This window comes from Psittacula echo (assembly GCF_963264785.1).
Source record: "Psittacula echo genome assembly, chromosome: 23".
Classification (NCBI taxonomy): Eukaryota; Metazoa; Chordata; class Aves; order Psittaciformes; family Psittacidae; genus Psittacula; species Psittacula echo.
The window spans coordinates 4,625,851-4,643,272 of record NC_137748.1 but is presented as its reverse complement, the minus strand read 5'-3'; the positions used below and the strand labels follow the sequence as shown (position 1 = coordinate 4,643,272).

At 43.4% G+C, this 17,422-nt stretch overlaps 2 protein-coding genes across 3 annotated transcripts; one reads left to right on the top strand and one right to left on the bottom strand.

Moving 5' to 3' along the window:
- Positions 1-827: 827 nt before the first annotated feature.
- On the bottom strand, positions 828-8,020 carry LOC308229609 (ras-related protein Rab-18-B-like). 2 transcript variants are annotated; one of them, XM_080633706.1, is made up of 7 exons: positions 7,855-8,020; positions 7,726-7,781; positions 7,452-7,513; positions 5,343-5,415; positions 4,296-4,414; positions 3,375-3,441; positions 828-2,955 (listed from the first exon to the last, which is right to left on the bottom strand). In XM_080633706.1, exons 1-7 carry the CDS (start codon positions 7,917-7,919, stop codon positions 2,780-2,782), a joined length of 618 nt encoding a protein of 205 aa, XP_080489832.1. In that variant the 5' UTR covers positions 7,920-8,020; the 3' UTR covers positions 828-2,779. The 2 variants fall into 2 exon arrangements, with proteins under 2 accessions (XP_080489832.1, XP_080489833.1); XM_080633707.1 differs by having other exon boundaries at positions 7,861-8,020.
- Positions 8,021-8,116: 96 nt separating this feature from the next.
- On the top strand, positions 8,117-13,834 carry DUSP3 (dual specificity phosphatase 3). The gene is made up of 3 exons (XM_080633582.1): positions 8,117-8,301; positions 10,038-10,264; positions 12,271-13,834. The coding sequence occupies exons 1-3, from the start codon at positions 8,180-8,182 to the stop codon at positions 12,474-12,476; spliced, it is 555 nt and encodes a 184-aa protein (XP_080489708.1). The 5' UTR covers positions 8,117-8,179; the 3' UTR covers positions 12,477-13,834.
- Positions 13,835-17,422: the final 3,588 nt, after the last annotated feature.

Below are 17,422 nucleotides of genomic sequence, written 5' to 3'. Positions count from 1 at the left end.
ACTACGCCTACAGAACACGGTGCTTCATGGAGGGAGGGATGTCCTTTGGAGAGCACTCACACCATTACCAGTCACTCAGAAGTTCAGTTAGCCAGCAGAAAATGCTTCCCTTCGCTCAGGATCATTAATTGCAAATCCTTTCCCATTAGGCATTAAAACTAGGCCAGTTCTACAAGTTGTAGGTATCTTAGTGGCTGGGGGGGGTTATGTCAATCCCACATTTCCCAGTGCCTCCAAGTTGTCTTGCACAGGTGTGCTCATCCCAGTCTCTTCCTACTGCCACAGGACAAATGTTACACAACCTGTGAACACCCCTGTGTGACTAGGCAGCTCATAACCGAGACAGTTTTTAGTCTACATGAGAATAACTGCATGTGACTTAAAGCAGGACTTTTAAGAAGCCTATTTTCTACAAGACATCTTTGCAGATGCCACCTGATGGGATACCACCTTGACACCAACATAGCAGCTCCAAAACAGGCAACTGAAGGAAGAGGCTGAAGTACAAAGTAAATGAGCAACTGGTCCAAATCATCATACTTCCAGCATTTATGACTTTGTTCCAAATCAGTTAAAGACGTCTAGTTGGCTCCATCAAGTCCTGAAGAAGAAATCTTACCTGTGAAGAGGACTTTGTCTATATTTCAGGAGATTTGAATATACAGGATTTTTAGATGGGTGTCAAGAAAAGGCAGGGAGATGATTCTGGGAGCACCTAGGCTTTATTTGAAAATTCAGTATTGTACAGGTATGTGTTAGTTGAAACTAGTTCCTGTTTTCCACTGCCTGCTGCGGTCTAACCTTTCCTGTGTACCATGCCCCTTAACAAGACCATTTGGTGCACCAGTCTCATTCCTTGCATCTTAACAGTATGCTGTTATTCTTGTTCCACTGCATTTAGCAAAACTAACAATGTTGCCTATTAAAAGCACTTTTCTAACATACCAGTCTTGCTGAATCTACATTAATCCTAGCCCAAGCAGTTGTGTAGAACCGGTATCCATCTTCTCCAAACGCAAACCCTGGCACCTTTGATGCATTGTCCTGCCTATAGGCATTGAGGTTCCCATTGCTACAAGAAAAACCACTTCTCACAATCAGATACCTGCTCTGGCTCGACAGCACACATCTGGTGTCAGACTGGTAGCCTCAGCAATGTACAAGAACTCCTTCACATGGGGATGACCCACCAATTCTGCTATTCACTCTCTCCAGCCCTATAATGTGGCTGACAAGAGACACACTGTCAAGCACATTATATGACAAATGTACCTTTATCCTGTGAAAAACTGAGGGTAATATTTTATTTAAATGCAGCATTTCAAACTAAGTGGTTTGATGCAACTATAAAATGGACAGATTTATCTCACTGTACATCTGTATTGCAGGTTACAAGCATTTTTTTTATAGTCTGCAAGAAAAACATGTTGTTTAGAGGATACAGATTTAATTTAAAGAACACCAGGTAAGATACTGTCTAGGGGTCAGAATTCACTAATAGCAAGGTTGCTTCTAACATCTTAGAATATTCCAAATGACTAGCAGTAAAGAAATTAATTTGTATGCTTTATGATCTAACACAGTCGAGTAGTAGAAATCTACATTAAGCAAGGCAAACAACATACAGTGCTATACCTGAAGTTACAATATCTGAAAAGATATTAAGATACAGCATTGCTATTAAAAGTGAACTGAAATACTCAGTGTGAGTTAGTTTTTTAAGTGTATGCAGATAACCTGTGTGGATGTACAAAGGCAGGTACTAACTGAAGATACTGGCAGAAACATTGGTTTTGTTAATGACGTTTAAAATAAAGGATGGCAAGAGGCTCCGTATTACATGCGAAAGACTGCAGGTAACTAAGAGGAGCTTCAGTTGTAGGGGAAGGAAGAGAACACATTCAATGCTCCTATTTAAAGTGCTAGGAAGAAGGTACATGCAGATGATTGTTCTGAGGACATGACTCCAGTCCTGCCAATACTGAGTCCCTGCTGGTAAGGAGAAAAAACCTTGAGAAGAGATTTTTGAAGACAATCTGAATGCAAATTAACTTTAATCCCAAGACTTTGGCAGTAGTGCCAAAAGGTCTAAGTCAAAGTACTGGAACTCCTCTCCCTATCTTCCTCAAACCTAAAATGTACATAGTCCTTCAAATTTTTTATGGTTTGTAGTATTGAAGGATGAGCATTGGTTAACATCTACAGGGGTCTTCCTGTATCTGAAACTGATACTGGCTGTATCTGAAACTGCAGTTTTTCTGTTCTGACTTGACATCTCATAATGAACTGGGGACATGTAGCAATTTAGACTGCTTAAATCCATGTGAAATAGGGAAACAATGCTCAGGGTGGCTCCTGTTAACTACATTTAAGGGAACTCGGGTGCCTAAAAGACTCTCATACCATTCTGGGACAGGAAAGCTTTTCAATAATCCTCCGAAATGGAGTACTACCTTACTATATGGCAAGGCAGGAATTTCAGAAAGAGTCCATGTTGAATGCCATCCAGCAAGAGCACGATACTCTTAAGAACTGTGACTTAATAGTGAAAAACCTGATAGATAACAGAAACATACCTGGAGATCTCAGCTGTGCAGAAGGGAAAGAGAAACGGCATTTTGTTAACGAACAAAAAGTATTTTGTTCATCGGTTTGGGGTTTGGATCCACCCAGCTGGTGACAGGTCAAACAAGGCACAAACTAGTGCTTGGAACCACGGCTCCCACCTTGCTTTAACAAGAAAATCCCTTCCATTCAGGCACAACAGCCACCTGTGAAGTTAAGCAAGTGGACAGTATGCAGTACAAAAGCTTTTATCCTGCTGTGCTGAGGAGCCTGTTAGCTGCATTCGCTGCTTCTCTGCGTTCCTATCCCAAACACCTGGGGTCTGCAGGATCTTTATGGCCAGTTCCTCAAAGGCATGTTGCACCCCATCCTGTGTCTTGGCACTGGTCTCTAGTGGAGGGGGAAGAAAACAAAAACGAGGAGAATTCCACTTTGTAAGAAGGTCTTTGGGGACCACAGAAAAGATAAGGTTTTTTAATGATTGAACCTTCTCTCCATTCTCTCTTAACACTTAAATTGAAGATGACAAACAGAAATGCATCCCAGTCTGAAGCATCACATGAAAACAATTCCACAGCTCCACTTCCTCTCCATAATGGAGAAACAGAAATTGTTCTAAGGTTGTGATAGTAAATCTACAAGACAATTACTCCCTAACTAAACCGGGAAACAAAGATTGCAGGAGGAGTTGCATGTTTTCCCCATGGCATTTCAGTTCCTTCTGGAAATATTTTCAAGAAGCTTCACTTCACACTTGGCAATACCAAACTAAACAGCAATATGCAAGGGTTTGGCAGAGAGTTACATACCTATAAAAAGCAGTGAGCGTTTCCTAGCAAACTGGAGTCCTTCTCGTCTCTCTACTTCACGATCAGGCTGTAGAGATGAAGAACACGACTAAAATAAGCCACACCTGCCACTTTTAAGAAGTCCCTGGAAGAGCACCACTGGAGAAGGGAGGCTTTGTTGAAAGGGAAAGTCTCTAAACTCACATAATAATCACAATCTTCCCACTCTACAGACAGCTTTCTGCTAGGCAGGCTGTTAGGGGTTCAAATCGAACAGCAGCAACATAACATCAGTTGGAAATCAACGTGTTGCTATCTTCTCAATCAACTAGCAGGAAAATACTTGCCAGAAAGAGGCATATCAGAAGATCTGAGAACTGGCAGATTTGGAAGGGGACAGAAGGGAACCTAGTTCAGGATAGCCACACGGGAAGCCTCTTGTAGTAGTAAAGCAAAAGTGAAACATCTCATTATGCAACAGACACCTAAGTTATGTCAAAACACCCAAGAAACATACAGCAACCAGTGCACCTCACACCTACAGAGATAAATACAGCCATCTGAAGAGCTGAATTCTCCTTCCCCACCACCTGTCCAAAACAGAGTCTGGTCAAAAAGAAAGCAGCAGCTGTGTTGTTGCGCTGCAGTTACAGTCAATGCAATACAGCAGTTTTTAGGTAGAACCTCACACTTTCTTAACAGAATCTCTCATCAACTGCATCTCTCCAGGTGATTTTCCATTCAAATCTTTTAACAAGATTTGCTTCTAAAAGGACACAGTAAGTGGAGTTTGCCCAACCTAGCTCCCTCAGTTATTGCAGCACCACCTCCTAACACAACAGGTTTGTTCCTTTCAGAACTTATCTCACATTTATACTCTATAATGACTGAGAAATCAGTGGAAGAGTGCAAGAGAGCAAGAGGATGCATTTCTAAACTGACCTTATCGGTTTTATTGCCAACTAACATCTTCACGGTGCTGTTTTTGGAGGTATATACTTCCAGCTCATTCAGCCAGCCGTCTAGTCCTGTGAATGTGTCTTTTCTTGTAACATCATACACTGGTAACAGAGGAGAAGGAACTTAACAGCTGTAGGATCTTGGTATCATTTTTTTACTTGATTATGGCAGAACTTAGCCCCTCTTAGCTAACTACTGACCCCAAAAAAAGCAGTATTAGGGAATTCCAGAAGACGCATCAATCATAGCCTCTTCCCGAAGCTGGAACACATTGGCTGGGCTCACCCAGCATCACTAAGGATTTAAGAACACAAGCATTTCTGCAATAGATCTGTGACTGGAAATCACACCAGTTGTCATCTTATAATTGTTACTAGTTCTGAATTGGGCCACAAATGCTTTAAACATAGATATTTTGTCACCTCATTTCCTGTGTAATCACAGGCATTGCACTAATGCTAAAAACACGGATTCGGAGTAAAAAGTAACTTTTGGTCTCTGGTAACTGCATTGATTTGATCACTAAGGTTTAAAAAGCTGTACCCCCGTTGGAAAGAATATTTTGTAGAGCAAGGTCTTCAGCCTTCCCAAAACCAGAGAATAAGAATCCCTTCTTTTCCTGAATGGTGCTGTTGCTCAGAAGGGACTGAGTAGGCATCCATTACTTCTGCTACAAACCTCATGTCTTACAATCACATCAATAGTTTCACGGGGGGAAAAACCAACACAAACCCCAATGTGCCCGATTAGAAGAAACTCCCCGAAGCAGGAAGTACAAGCTGATAACTCACCCAGCCTGCAATGTGCCATCCCTGTATTTCAAGCTTAAAAAGTTTTGAAGCAGCATTACTTCCTGCCAGTGGTTTTGCATACTGTGTTTGTGTTAATGGTGTAGTGATGTGGCAAAAGCCACAATCACAATCGCTCCTCTGACTCTCTCAAGCAACCTCTTTTTGCAAAGATATGGACATACATAGTAATAAAGACCACGCTTTTTGCAATCATGTTTTTCTTCCATATACCTCCTACCTAAAACAACCCCTTGAGCTCCTCGGTAATAACTGGGAGTCAGTGTTCTAAAGCGTTCCTGTCCTGCTGTGTCCTACAGGGGGAAAAAAGAAAGAAAAAGGAAAAAAAAAAAGACAACATCACACACAAAATCAAATATATTTACAACAAAAAAGGTATTTTAAACTACTCAAGATATACAAAGTTAATTTTGTCCTAAGCAAAAAGGATAACCATAAGACAACAGAATGAGGGAAGCAGACAGGAAATGGCAGCAGCAACAGAAAGCACATGAAGGGTAGAAACGTACTGAAAAGGACTTCACTGAAGGTTAAAGTGATGAGCACACGCATGAAAGTCAACAGGACTCCAGTGAAATACGTAAAAGGTTATTGCTGCAAGCCAAGCAGCAAGGCTTCATCAGTTAACAATGAGCTGAACAAAACAAGGTGAAGAATAACTGGTTTTCCAGTGACAGACACTGCAGGAAAGGAGACACAGTGACTCCAAAGAGCTCCGTTTGCTCCTCCGTAGCAGGAAAGGAGAATCCAGTTAGAAAAAACTACTTCAAGTTTGCCAAGAGTAAGCAGGTAAGTTTTAAATCAGTAGTCCCATTCGATTGCTGCTGCAGGATGGCACATGCACTCTCACCATCTTCATATAGCTCCCAAGCGCAACACGAAATTCAAAAACTCAGACCAAGAAGGAGGCAGAAGAATTCCACAAATACAAGTTTTACCAAAGAAATTTATTTCAGTTTCTGTACAGACTGCAATACAGACTAACAGCTATATTGTAATATACTACTGCTTGGTTAAAAAAGAAACTAAAATTGGCAATATAGGTACTTCATTTGTTTCATCATTACTAAAGAGACTGTATTATCAGGCAGCTATGCACACATGGGCACTAAAGCAGAAGCCTCCTTTTCACTTTGATGCTCTCTACATGCATTAAAGTGTCGCACTGGTTTCCCCCATTCCTCATAAGCAGCTTCTCCAGATGCTGTTACACTCTGCTGCAAAAGTGCCTTTTCCAGTTACACAACTTGTGCAAGTTCTGGCCTTGCTTTTGATTTCATAGCAAGCAGACACACCCCTGTATGAGTACCAGGGCAAACATATCTTGGTTATTTTCAGCAAAGCCTCTAATCTGCGTGCAGCATGTTCAGAATACAGCCAATACTTACGCTCCCTGGCGAGAGCAAGTGTGACTTTACCACTCCTGCTCCGCATTCTGTACACAAAGTGTGAATGAATAAAAAGAATATAATCCAAGTTCTTGCATTTTTATTACTGTTGTTAATAGCAGGCTAAGGCACATTTCTGCTCGCTTTAGAGCAGTCATAATTACTTAATCGGTAATAGTGTGCTCTTTCTTAAATACCTATGACCATACACATACAATCTCATCCTTCTAGGGCTCTTTCATCCCATTCAGAACACATGTGATGCTTTAATATTATAAAGAACCCTGATCATACAGCTGCAATTTGATTTCCCATTTTGCAGGTGCTGGAAATACAGCATTGGGGAGTTCAGGACAAATGCTCAAGTCTCCCACTAAATCTGAACCGACCTTTAAATAGTTCAGGACCGAGTGTATTTTCTTTTCCCATAGTTTTAACCAAAATAAAGCATCTGGACTGTTTCTGGTATAACATACCCAGAGGTGCTGCACAGCCCATACAGGCAATCATGCAATTCATCACCCTGAACATCACTTTTCTGCAGTTTACTCGACTTCAGCGCTGTCTATCCAGGGAGCACTTCTGGGTCACACAGGCATGAAGCGCCTGCCTTTCCTGCAAGGCCACATCTTTACAAGTCTAACACTTTACAGAGGGCTTGAGTAACCCACTTGTATTAACAGCAGGAAGATGCATTCACGATCTCTACCAGAACTGATGTCACAAACCTGGAGCAATGAAGCATTTAGAGTTGTTTTGAATGAAGCCTGTCTGTAGCTACAGTTGTACGGTCATGGCAAGACACTTTGTGTGCATCTGCATCATGAGAATACCATTTCAACATGCAAAAGAGTTTAGCGGGGGGTGAGCGCCACAAGAAGCTGAAGAAGTTTTTACATCCGTCAAGAGCAGAACCTATCCCTATCTGCGACAAAACCTACCCATATCGCAAGCTGCACTGCACGGCCGTCTATCACCATTTTCTTCACTCTAAAATCAACACCTAAGACGTAGCAGAACGGAACGAAGGCCTGTAAGAACGAACCGGCTAATGCCGCCCTTGTAGCCGGCTCCGCGCCCCCCGCCCCTGCCTGCGCCCGGCCCCGGCTCCCCCCGCTGCCTCTCGCCAATGCGACCCAAACCAAAACGAGCGGAAATACTCCCGGCTTGAAGGGGCGGAGGAACGGGAGGAGACCCGGCGGATGCCGGACTCACCGATGGTGGGTTTCAGGCTCGGCTCAAACGCGCCGTCAGTGAACCGCAGCAGCAGGCTGTGGGGAAAGAACCCGAGAGCTCAGCGCGGTGCCGAGAGCGCTCCGCCCGCCCGGCCCGCGCGGCCAGCACCTGGACTTCCCCACGGCGCTGTCCCCGATCAGAAGCAGCTTCAGGGTGAGGCATGCAGCGTCCATTCCCTGCGCTGCTTGGGCCCGGTCCCGCCCGCGGCCGAGCAGCGGCGGAGCCGCTGCGTCGGCGCTATCGAAGCCCTGCAGACTGACGACACGACTGCCCCCACGCCGCGCTGTTTTGAGGTAGGCCATGCCGGGCGCCGCCGGCAGAACCACCTGACGCGGCTCCGCCTATCAGGCGGCGGGCGGGCGGAGCTGGGCGGGCACGAGTTGCTGCGCTGGGGGATCTCCGGCTGGCCGCGGGGAGCGGCTTAGGCCCGGCCATGTCCGATTACCGCATCTCGGTGGAGGAGCTGAACGATCTCCTGGCTAACGGGAGCGGCTGCTACAGCCTCCCCAGCGCGCACAGCAACGAGGTGGTGCCGCGCATCCACGTGGGGAACGCGTGAGTGCGCCGGGCCGAGGCGGGCGGCTCGCGAGAGGCGAGGCCGGCCGCGGCGGAGGAGGGGCCCGTGTCTGTGAGCCCCTTAGCGCAGAGGCTGGGGGGTGTCGCACGGTCGTGAGGGGCAGGGTGTTGACCGAGGAACCGCCCGAATGGGAGCTCCGGTCAGAGGAGGAGGCCCGCGGGCTGCTGCGCGGAACCCGGCCTGGGGTGGGCAGCACGAAGGCCTCGAGTGCTGGGGCGCTGTCAGCAGGACCTCCGCGGCTGCAAGGCCCGAGCTGCGAGGGGCGGCTGATGGCAAGGCCCGGCTCCTAAATGTCACCTGCTGAAACGGCCAGTACCCCGCTGAAGTCCCAAATCTAAGCTAAAATAACGGCAAAACAAGGTTAAAACTAATTAAGTAGCTGCAGAATGAAACAGCTGCGCAGTTGTGTCAGGACTGGGCTTTTTGCTGCTCCTGATATTTCTTACACCGGCTAACAAGCTGTGGGCATTCACACGGGAGAGGAAGGGGGGACAGGATGACATGAGGTGTATGCACCGTATGGTCTGCGGAAGCCCAGTCACAGCACTGGTGTAGTAACTGTCAGATGAGTGGAGTAAGCTGGAACATGAAGAACAAGCAAAGCAGCAATGCAGGTATTAGGTCGTGGTTTAACCATGGACAAAATTACCCAAAGGAAGCAAGCCTCACCTCTTGAATCTCCTCTCTTTTAGTTTAAAACCATTATGCCTTGTCCTGATGTTACCATTTGGAGGAGTTAGCATTTCAACATTGAACGTGGTGCAGCTGGAATGAAATGTTAAGATTGGGAGAGATCCAAGAGCTGTTTGGAAAGGGAGAAGAAAAAGGCATACAAATCCTCTCTTAGCTGTGTAAGAAAATAATCTATAAAATCTACAAAACTCATTCACTGGGAATGAGTTTGCCTCCAGGGGAGCCAGCTTTAATCACAATTCCAGGACATGAGTTCCTGTTGTTCCTGAGCAGTATCAGATATATACCGATCTATATACTATTACTTCAACTGTATACTCGTCCCGCTAAGAATAGGAACTCACAGCTGAATTAATACATTTTGTTTTGGCCTTGCACTGTAGGATTTACTTTTGTGTTGCAAGCAGGATTCCCCGGACACTGATACTTGTCCCCTGGCACAGATGATGTCCTGCCAGATGGAAAGTCTGTCAACATTTGTTTGGGTAATGAAGTCTTTACAAATATTTGTCTCATTGCCATAGTTGTTTGGCACAGACAGCAGAAAATGCAGAAGCTTCAGTCATGCATAAGGATTCATCTGCTTACACTACAGTTTAAGGGGTGAAGAGTCATTAGGAGAAAAGGAACGCTCCAGATGTTCATTTAGCTTGTGTAGATAACAGTTAACTCTACTGGGCTTTCTGTAATCTGCAGCATTTTCCTACTTTGCTCAGCATTTTATGTTTGGAAAGAGTTACATTTTTATGCCGTATTAAGGTCTAACAGATTAAGTTTCATGTGTGCTCTTTTCAGTTGTCAGCCAAGAAAGAAGCATTTTCTCATGCACAGCTGATGACCATGGCTCTAAATAGTTCTGTGAATTTATAATCTGTAGCTGATCACTTCTGGGCACAGTAAATTTAGCATCTGTTAACAGAAAAAGCTGAGGTTTTGGTTATCAGTACATGATGGGAACATCATAAATACTGAGATGATTCACCAAGTTCTAATTGTTTTCTTGACCCTTTTTATCATACAGGTTCATAGCCAAGAACATTATGAAGCTGCAGCGTCTGGGGATAACCCATATTCTGAATGCAGCAGAGGGGAAGTCATTCATGCATGTGAACACCAATGCAGAGTTCTATGAAGGCACAGGCATCAGATACCATGGGATTAAAGCTAATGATACCCAAGAGTTTAACCTCAGTCGCTATTTTGAGGAGGCAGCTGATTTTATTGAGAAAGCACTTTCCCAGAAGGATGGTAAGGCAAACTGCAATATCTTGCTGTCATGTTTTCTGGGTACCGTGTATGTTTCTTGGCAACTTACTTTACTGTTTAAAATGGCTCTTTGTTCAGATTACCAGTTGGACAGCCAAGTCAGGAATTCAGATCAAGGCTCTGTATCAAAGACACCAGAATACACAGTAAGACATCGTAATCTTCTGTCTATATGTGTAGATCTCCAGCATATGGCAAATAGAAGTCTGTCACTGTAGAGGTGACTTTGAAGCTATTGTGTCCTGTAATGGTGCTTTTCTTGGAAGATGTTACCTTATTTTTCCATAGAAGTGGTGGATCACATGCAAAATCAATTTTAGGAAAACCATTCAGGACCTGGAAGTTGTTTTAGGATATTAGGAATTACAAATTAAAGGCAGAAGTGATAAAAGTAATGCATTGCTGAAGAGTACTTACAACTGGGGTTTTTCCAAATGTATAGTAAGGGTAGAGATTGGTGATGGTGACCTTTTTATTCCCGCGGGATTGCAGAAAGGCTGGAGATGAGATTTGCAATGTTGATTGCCACATTTCTCTCCTGTGTGTTTCCTCAGAGCTGAAACCTCAGGACATAGTGCAGTGGGCCAGATGGTGTTTGTTCTGACTATTTCAGTATACCAGTTATTTCTACATAAGCTTAATTTCTTTCTTGCTTCATGACTGAACGTAAAAAGGGAGGAACAAGAAATCCCACAATTCTCTAAGTTCTTTCTTTGAAATGGGCAAAGGGAGTACACGAGCTGTGACCTGCTTTTGACAGATGGAGAACCTCCAGTTTGGTGGAGCATTGTAGCTCACTGGAACAGCTTGCAGAAGAGAAGAAGAGTTTAACAGTACCATGACTGTCTCTGCTCAGTTTGATCTAAACAGTTGTAGAGGCAGTCTGAATTTACAGTACCATTTCTGTTTGCTGATTCTTTCAGTCTCAGTAGTTGTCTACCATGCCTGCCACTGTGTTCTTATGGTGGTACACAAAGAGGACTTTTGTAGCGAGGTGATGCTGGAGCCAGTTTTAAGATTAACTTGCTATTGCACTTGGATAGTTCTGTTTGATGTTGAAATGTAGAGTAAGGATAGTGAAGTGAAGAGGGATGCTGTAGTATTTCCCTTCAGTTTCATTCAGCTTTCTAGTTGCTTGAAGTTCTGGAAGGCAGCCCTTAAGACGCTGCCTTTCACAGAGCTAGGAACCCTTTTGCTTCTGATCATTTGCAGAGGGGAAGTCAATTCTCGTGCATATATATGACCAAGAGTCTCTAAATCTTGCTAATTTAGCACTAGAGGCTCTCACGAACTGTTGAGAATGCATTGTTTTAGCTATATGTAATGTGCTATTGGTGAGAAATTCGCCTTGAGCTGAGAAGCCTCTGCAGCTCAAGGCAAATGTGGTAACAGGCTTTCTGTTGCTGTGGTTCAAAGCAAGTTGTGGTTGTGATGCCAGAGTGTGTGTATAGTTCATCAGTTCTCTTGTCTCAGAAACAGATTTACTGTGGAGAGTAACCTGGGGCCATATCTCCCACTGCATTTGAAAAGGGGAAAATTTTGTGTCTGGAACAGCAGGTCAAAGAGGAAGCAGCTGAGAAGCAGTAAAATCAAATTAGATCTCCTAAAGGGAGTACTGGCCTGCTTTATTATTGTTGGTTATGGTACTGGGCGGAGAATGGATTAAGAGCAGCCCTGAGGAGAAGGACTTGGGGATGTTGATTGACGAGAAGCTCCTCATGACCATGCAGTGTGCACTTGCAGCCAAGACAGCCACCTATGTGCTGGGCTGCCTCAAAAGGAGTGTGGACAGAAGGTCAAGGGAGGTAATCCTCTCCCTCTACTCTGCTCTCATGAGACAAACAGGACAAACATCAATGAGGTTAAATGATTTGAGAGGAGCATCCATAAATCATAAATATTAATATGCTTTATATCCTAACTCTTCCATGTTGCTTTGCAAACCTATATTCCAGAATAACCCAAATTCTGACCTGTCTTCCCTGCAGGACAAGTGTTCGTGCATTGCCGTGAGGGCTACAGCCGTTCTCCTACCCTGGTTATTGCCTACCTCATGCTTCGTCAGAACATGGATGTCAAGACTGCACTGTGCACGGTCCGGCAGAAGCGAGAGATTGGTCCCAATGATGGCTTTCTAAGGCAGCTTTGCCAGCTCAATGAGCGCTTAGTGAAGGAGGGCAAACTGAAGCCCTAGAACAGAGCACTCGAGTATTTTTTGAAGTTTCTCAGAGGATGTCTTAGATGCTTTAGATTCTCAACCCCCAAGCACCAAGCTCAATCATTTACTGTGAGGGAGACAGAATTCCTGCTCTTGGCTAGTGAAGGTATCCTTTCCAAACTCTGGGTCTGTCTTTCAAGGAGGCACAAAACTGTGTCACTGTTCTGAGCTGTTGCAATGAGGAAGTGTTTTTAGAGGTGTAAGTCCAGTGATAGCAGCTGTCGTCACACATGTGCCAGAGCCCCCTGCAGACTGTGTTGCACCTGTGGTTTGCATTGGCATTGGGTGTGATTCATTTAAGCCTTGTCTTATATCCCACTAGAGCACCATTTTCTGAGAGCCCCAACACATCACTCACTTTTAATTGAAGTACTGTATTTTCTAAAGCTTCTTTTTCATGCACACAGTGCCTAAAGTTTGAGTGTAGGAGCTTCAAGGAATGGAGAAGCATATATATAAATACACAGAAGCACTCGCTTGTAAAATGAAGTATATGCAGTGTTGTGTTTAGTGTGGATTTATGCAATACACAGTGTGTGGTAGTAAAGCCATTCAGAGCCCAAGTTTGATGCACACTGTATTTCCAAGAGTATTTGTACCTCTTGCTCTGGTGATTGACATGACATAGTTGATATTAAATGGCTCTTTTATTTTTGTTTTGAAGTCGTACTAGAGAACAAAGTCAAGAGCAAATGTTGAGGAAAAAACCTGAACAAGGAATTAAAAATGGTTTATATTTAGGAGTGCTTGTACTGGATGTATGATAAAGTCTGAGTTGCAGAATATAATGGCTCCCAAGGCTTGTGTGGAATTACGGTTTCTATCTCCCTTCTTTGCTATCACTGTTTATTAACATAGGATGGAATGACCACATATGCAGATTACTTCCGGTAGGGCAGCACAGCTGTGCCTACAAAGCAGTTTGCAGAAGGACACTCAGGAGTTCTTGGATTGCTTGCATGGTGTGATTAAATAGAAATGAGCATTATTCCGTACCACATTGAATAGGAAACATTTCCTTTGTGTTTAAATAAATGATGTCTTCATTCTGTTTGACATAAAGTTGAAATGAGTCATTGCAATGTTAGGAGAGGGAGCTTTGTTTACAGTATGCCTGATGGTGTGTGTACCTGGGAGTTATAGCACAATATTAATGCAAAGGGCCTTCTCTGCGAGCTCAGAGTTGTTGGTTAAACTAGCAGAACTTGAGATATATCTGGTCCCTTTTTATCTGTGTTTTAATGTGGTTCTAGATTAGGAATCTTACTACTGTCTTAAACAAACACTGTTGTATTGGTAACATATGTAAGACCAGATCTACTTTTGTATATTCAGTTCGCTAATCAAAAATCACAAAGGACATACATTGGTTTGCTTCTGGTTGTTGGGGTTGTGCGGTTTGGGAGGGGGTGGGGGAGGGGGTGGGAATGGTGGGAGGGAATCCTGCATAGCCAGATAACTTCTTTGAAGTTAAACTCCAGAAGTGAGTATTCTGGTTGAAGATCAGGCTTATTTCTGTTTCCTGGCACAGGATGGGAACTGACAAGTCAAGTAGCCTTTTCTTATGTGTCCTTTAAAGGGACAACTGGGGAACACCCTCCATAGTGTTTCCTTTCATCTCTGTACAGTCAGTATTTAGGGCTTGCTTTGAATCAAGATGGTTCAGTAGTGAGGAGCAGTAGGTAGTTTCATTGGCTAATTACATACCCATATATCAGTATTGCATACTCATGCGCTGTTAGATCCCATTATATCAGTATTAAGTGAATAGCTTCTCTGTTTTCTCACACCATAGATTCCTAATACCTATCTGCACTACAGGGAGAAAAAAAAGGAGCTTCACAAGCATGCACTTTGTCTTTGACCTGTTACTTAGAAGTCAAAAATTCCAGTCCACTAAAGAGCCAAGAAAGCATTAGGCATTAGACTGCTGTTACTGTTCCATAGGTTGTAAGAAGGCTGATAGTTGTCAGATTAAAGCAGAACACTTTAGTAAATGGAGTCTCTTTACCTGTTTTTGTAAGAAATCCTGACAAGACGTACAGGAATTTGTTCTTATATTTAAGATATTCTTTGAATTCATAGGACACTGCTCACTTCTAATGGGGACTTCAGTGCTAATCTGGCCCATTTAGCTTAGTGTGACAGGAATGATTTAACAGATGTTTTGTAGTAGGAGAGTGGAGAGAAATGAGACAGTGCTATAAATTGATTTGACAATTGAGCTGTAAGATGGTATATCCTATTTTGAGTTACTGATGGGTGACTCAATAATGAAACCATTCCTAGCTCTGCTTTTAGAGTAGGCTAAAAATAGTTTAGAATGTCAATCCCCTGCTCCATTAATGGACCATAGCCTGCCTCTTTTAGTCTTATCTTGCTGCTTGAGTACAGTAATGGTTCAAATTCTTCGTGCCTATTTTAGCTGGCCAAGAAGAGTTTGTATGCTTTGAATCCATCCTCATATGCTGTATTCTTTAAATCTCTTTTTTTGATTGTAGAATGAAAGTTTGTATAAAATGGGAATGAGAACTTTCTTTCCAGCTAATACAAAACCAAGAAAGTACTGGAAGAAGCGCACCTTTTTGTCCTTCTGAAGTGTGAGATGTTCCTTACAAACGTGCTAATTGGGGAAGGTATTTTTTCAAATCACTGTTGATTGCAGCACTACGTTTTTGGAGTTGAAACCTCTTGGTTATAGCTAAAATAGTGTGATGTGTGTATCCTGAAGAGCAGTGTGGTGCTTCTTGGGTAAATAGCAGTCTGGAGAAGGGATGGAGTTTCTGTAAGATACATGCATTTATCATAGAAGAAATGTGTCTACCATGTAAAATCCAGCACAATGAAGGAAAAAGCAATAGTTTAGGGGTTTTGTACTGAAGAGTTAGTGAAGTTGGAGAGTGGGAAGAGTGGAAATGAGAAGCTATTCACATTGTATAACAAGTTACAAAGAGGAACCTCCGGATAGATCAAATGATAATATATGTAAAACTAAATTCACCTTCTGCTCAGGCTGAACTAAATCCTTCTTGGCCTTTCCATAAGCACAGGAGAGAAGTTTGTAACTAAAAATTAAGATTCAAAGCAAAACCAGTGTTTTCTGAGTGCTTGCTTTGTCCTTTGGTCTTGCAGCTGAGACTGCAACGTTGACAACAAGAATAGGAGCTAGCATGCAGCTCTGAACCACAGGTATTGACAGAACACACATGAGAGAATGTTGCAATATGTCCCTGCTGAAAAGTGAATATTCCATGAAGTTTCAAACTTAGAATGAATAGCATCCGAATGCAGGATGTTTTTAGCACAGAGGGACTATCTCATGGAATCTCAGTGCAGCACAGAGGCTTCTTCTAAAATGACTTTCTGGGCTTTGTCCATGAGTAGAACTAAAACTAGACTAAGCCTGAGAGGTCTCTTCTAAGGATTTGTTCATGAGAATTAGTGTCCTGTTCATTTTGCAAATAAACCCTGAAAATGAATTAAGCTGTTGTGGGGTTTTGTAATTTCAGTTCACTCTGCCAAGGTTCCTGGCTGGCTGACTCACCAGATGGAGCTGTAGGCTTGTTATTCTTCTCCAGATAGTCATCGTTCCATCCCTGAGCAATGCTCCTGTGTAAATCTAATGTAGTCCTGTGCTATCACTGACAAAGGCAAGCCAGCAGAATGATTTATCAGTGCATTTGCTGGGCTCTGCTGGGAGAACACCAAGATTCCGTTTATTCTTGGCTACTTGGAGGAGATCACACCATAGTGTTCTGACTGCTTCACAAGGTAGTTCATTCAGCAATGAGACAGATAAAACTTGCTTGGGCAAGAGTGGCTTAGCAGCAGCTTAGAACTGTTTGAGAAGCAAATAAGTTATTGTTGAACACGTCAGAAGCTGAATTCATGTGCAGTGTGTAAATTATAAGGTGCTGGCCACAGATAAGAGCTTAAGCTGCACACATGTATTATAGGGCTTGGATTCCAAACAGCACCTTAGCCATACCCCTTGGCCAGGTATGGGCAGAGGGGGTGAATAGTGAGCACCAGATGTTACAAGTGACAGAACTGATTGCAGAAACTGGTTTGTATGTTCATGCCTTTATAGTAAGGAGTAGAGTGTTGCAGTGCATGCACAGCAGGACGCAAGTCAGAGTCCAGAAAGCAGCAGCAACGCATTCAGGCTAAATATACGATGCCAATTTGTTCCTTGTACCTGCTCCCTTGATACGTCTGGTTCCTTCTTAGAATGTCTGTGGGCTTTGGATTCTTTTCCTGCCTCTATTGGGCTGCCCTCCTGGCCTGGGGACAAGGAGTTTTAAGCCAGAGGCTAAAGAGAGCTTCTGATTTTCACTTTCATAGATTTTCAGGTGTTATTTCTCCCAGTGGGTAATACAGGTAAGTGTTAAGACAGTTACAGAGGGGATTGTTCAAGTACTTAGAGAAGCTACATCAGGAAAAGTGTTACGTTTTATGTAACAATTGATGACTGTAAATGCAGTTCTCCGTAGCAGGCCTATAGAGCCAATGACAGCTTTTGGAAATAGTCACTACACAGACATTAAGTGAAAAGAAATCAACAGAAGCTGAGCTGAGGGATACATACAATTCCGAAGGCATTTAACCAGGGGAGTGAATAGGTAGCAGTGGTTCAGTGATTACCACTACTCCATTTTCTTCTCCTCTCCTGTTGTGTTTTCCAGCTCTACACTGAGCCACAAGCTGTGATCTCACTTTGGACAGGGTGACTGTTGGTGAATACCAGTACAACGTGGTATTCCTGTCTGACAAAAATAGTATGTTGTATTTCTCCATGAAACAGAGTCATTTCTTACCATCAAGGTCACCCCAAGGGAGGATGCACCTCCACTTTAACTTTAGTGACACCCGTTTTCCCAGGTCAGGGAAGTTGTCCGAATGGAACACAAGCCTTAGGTGAA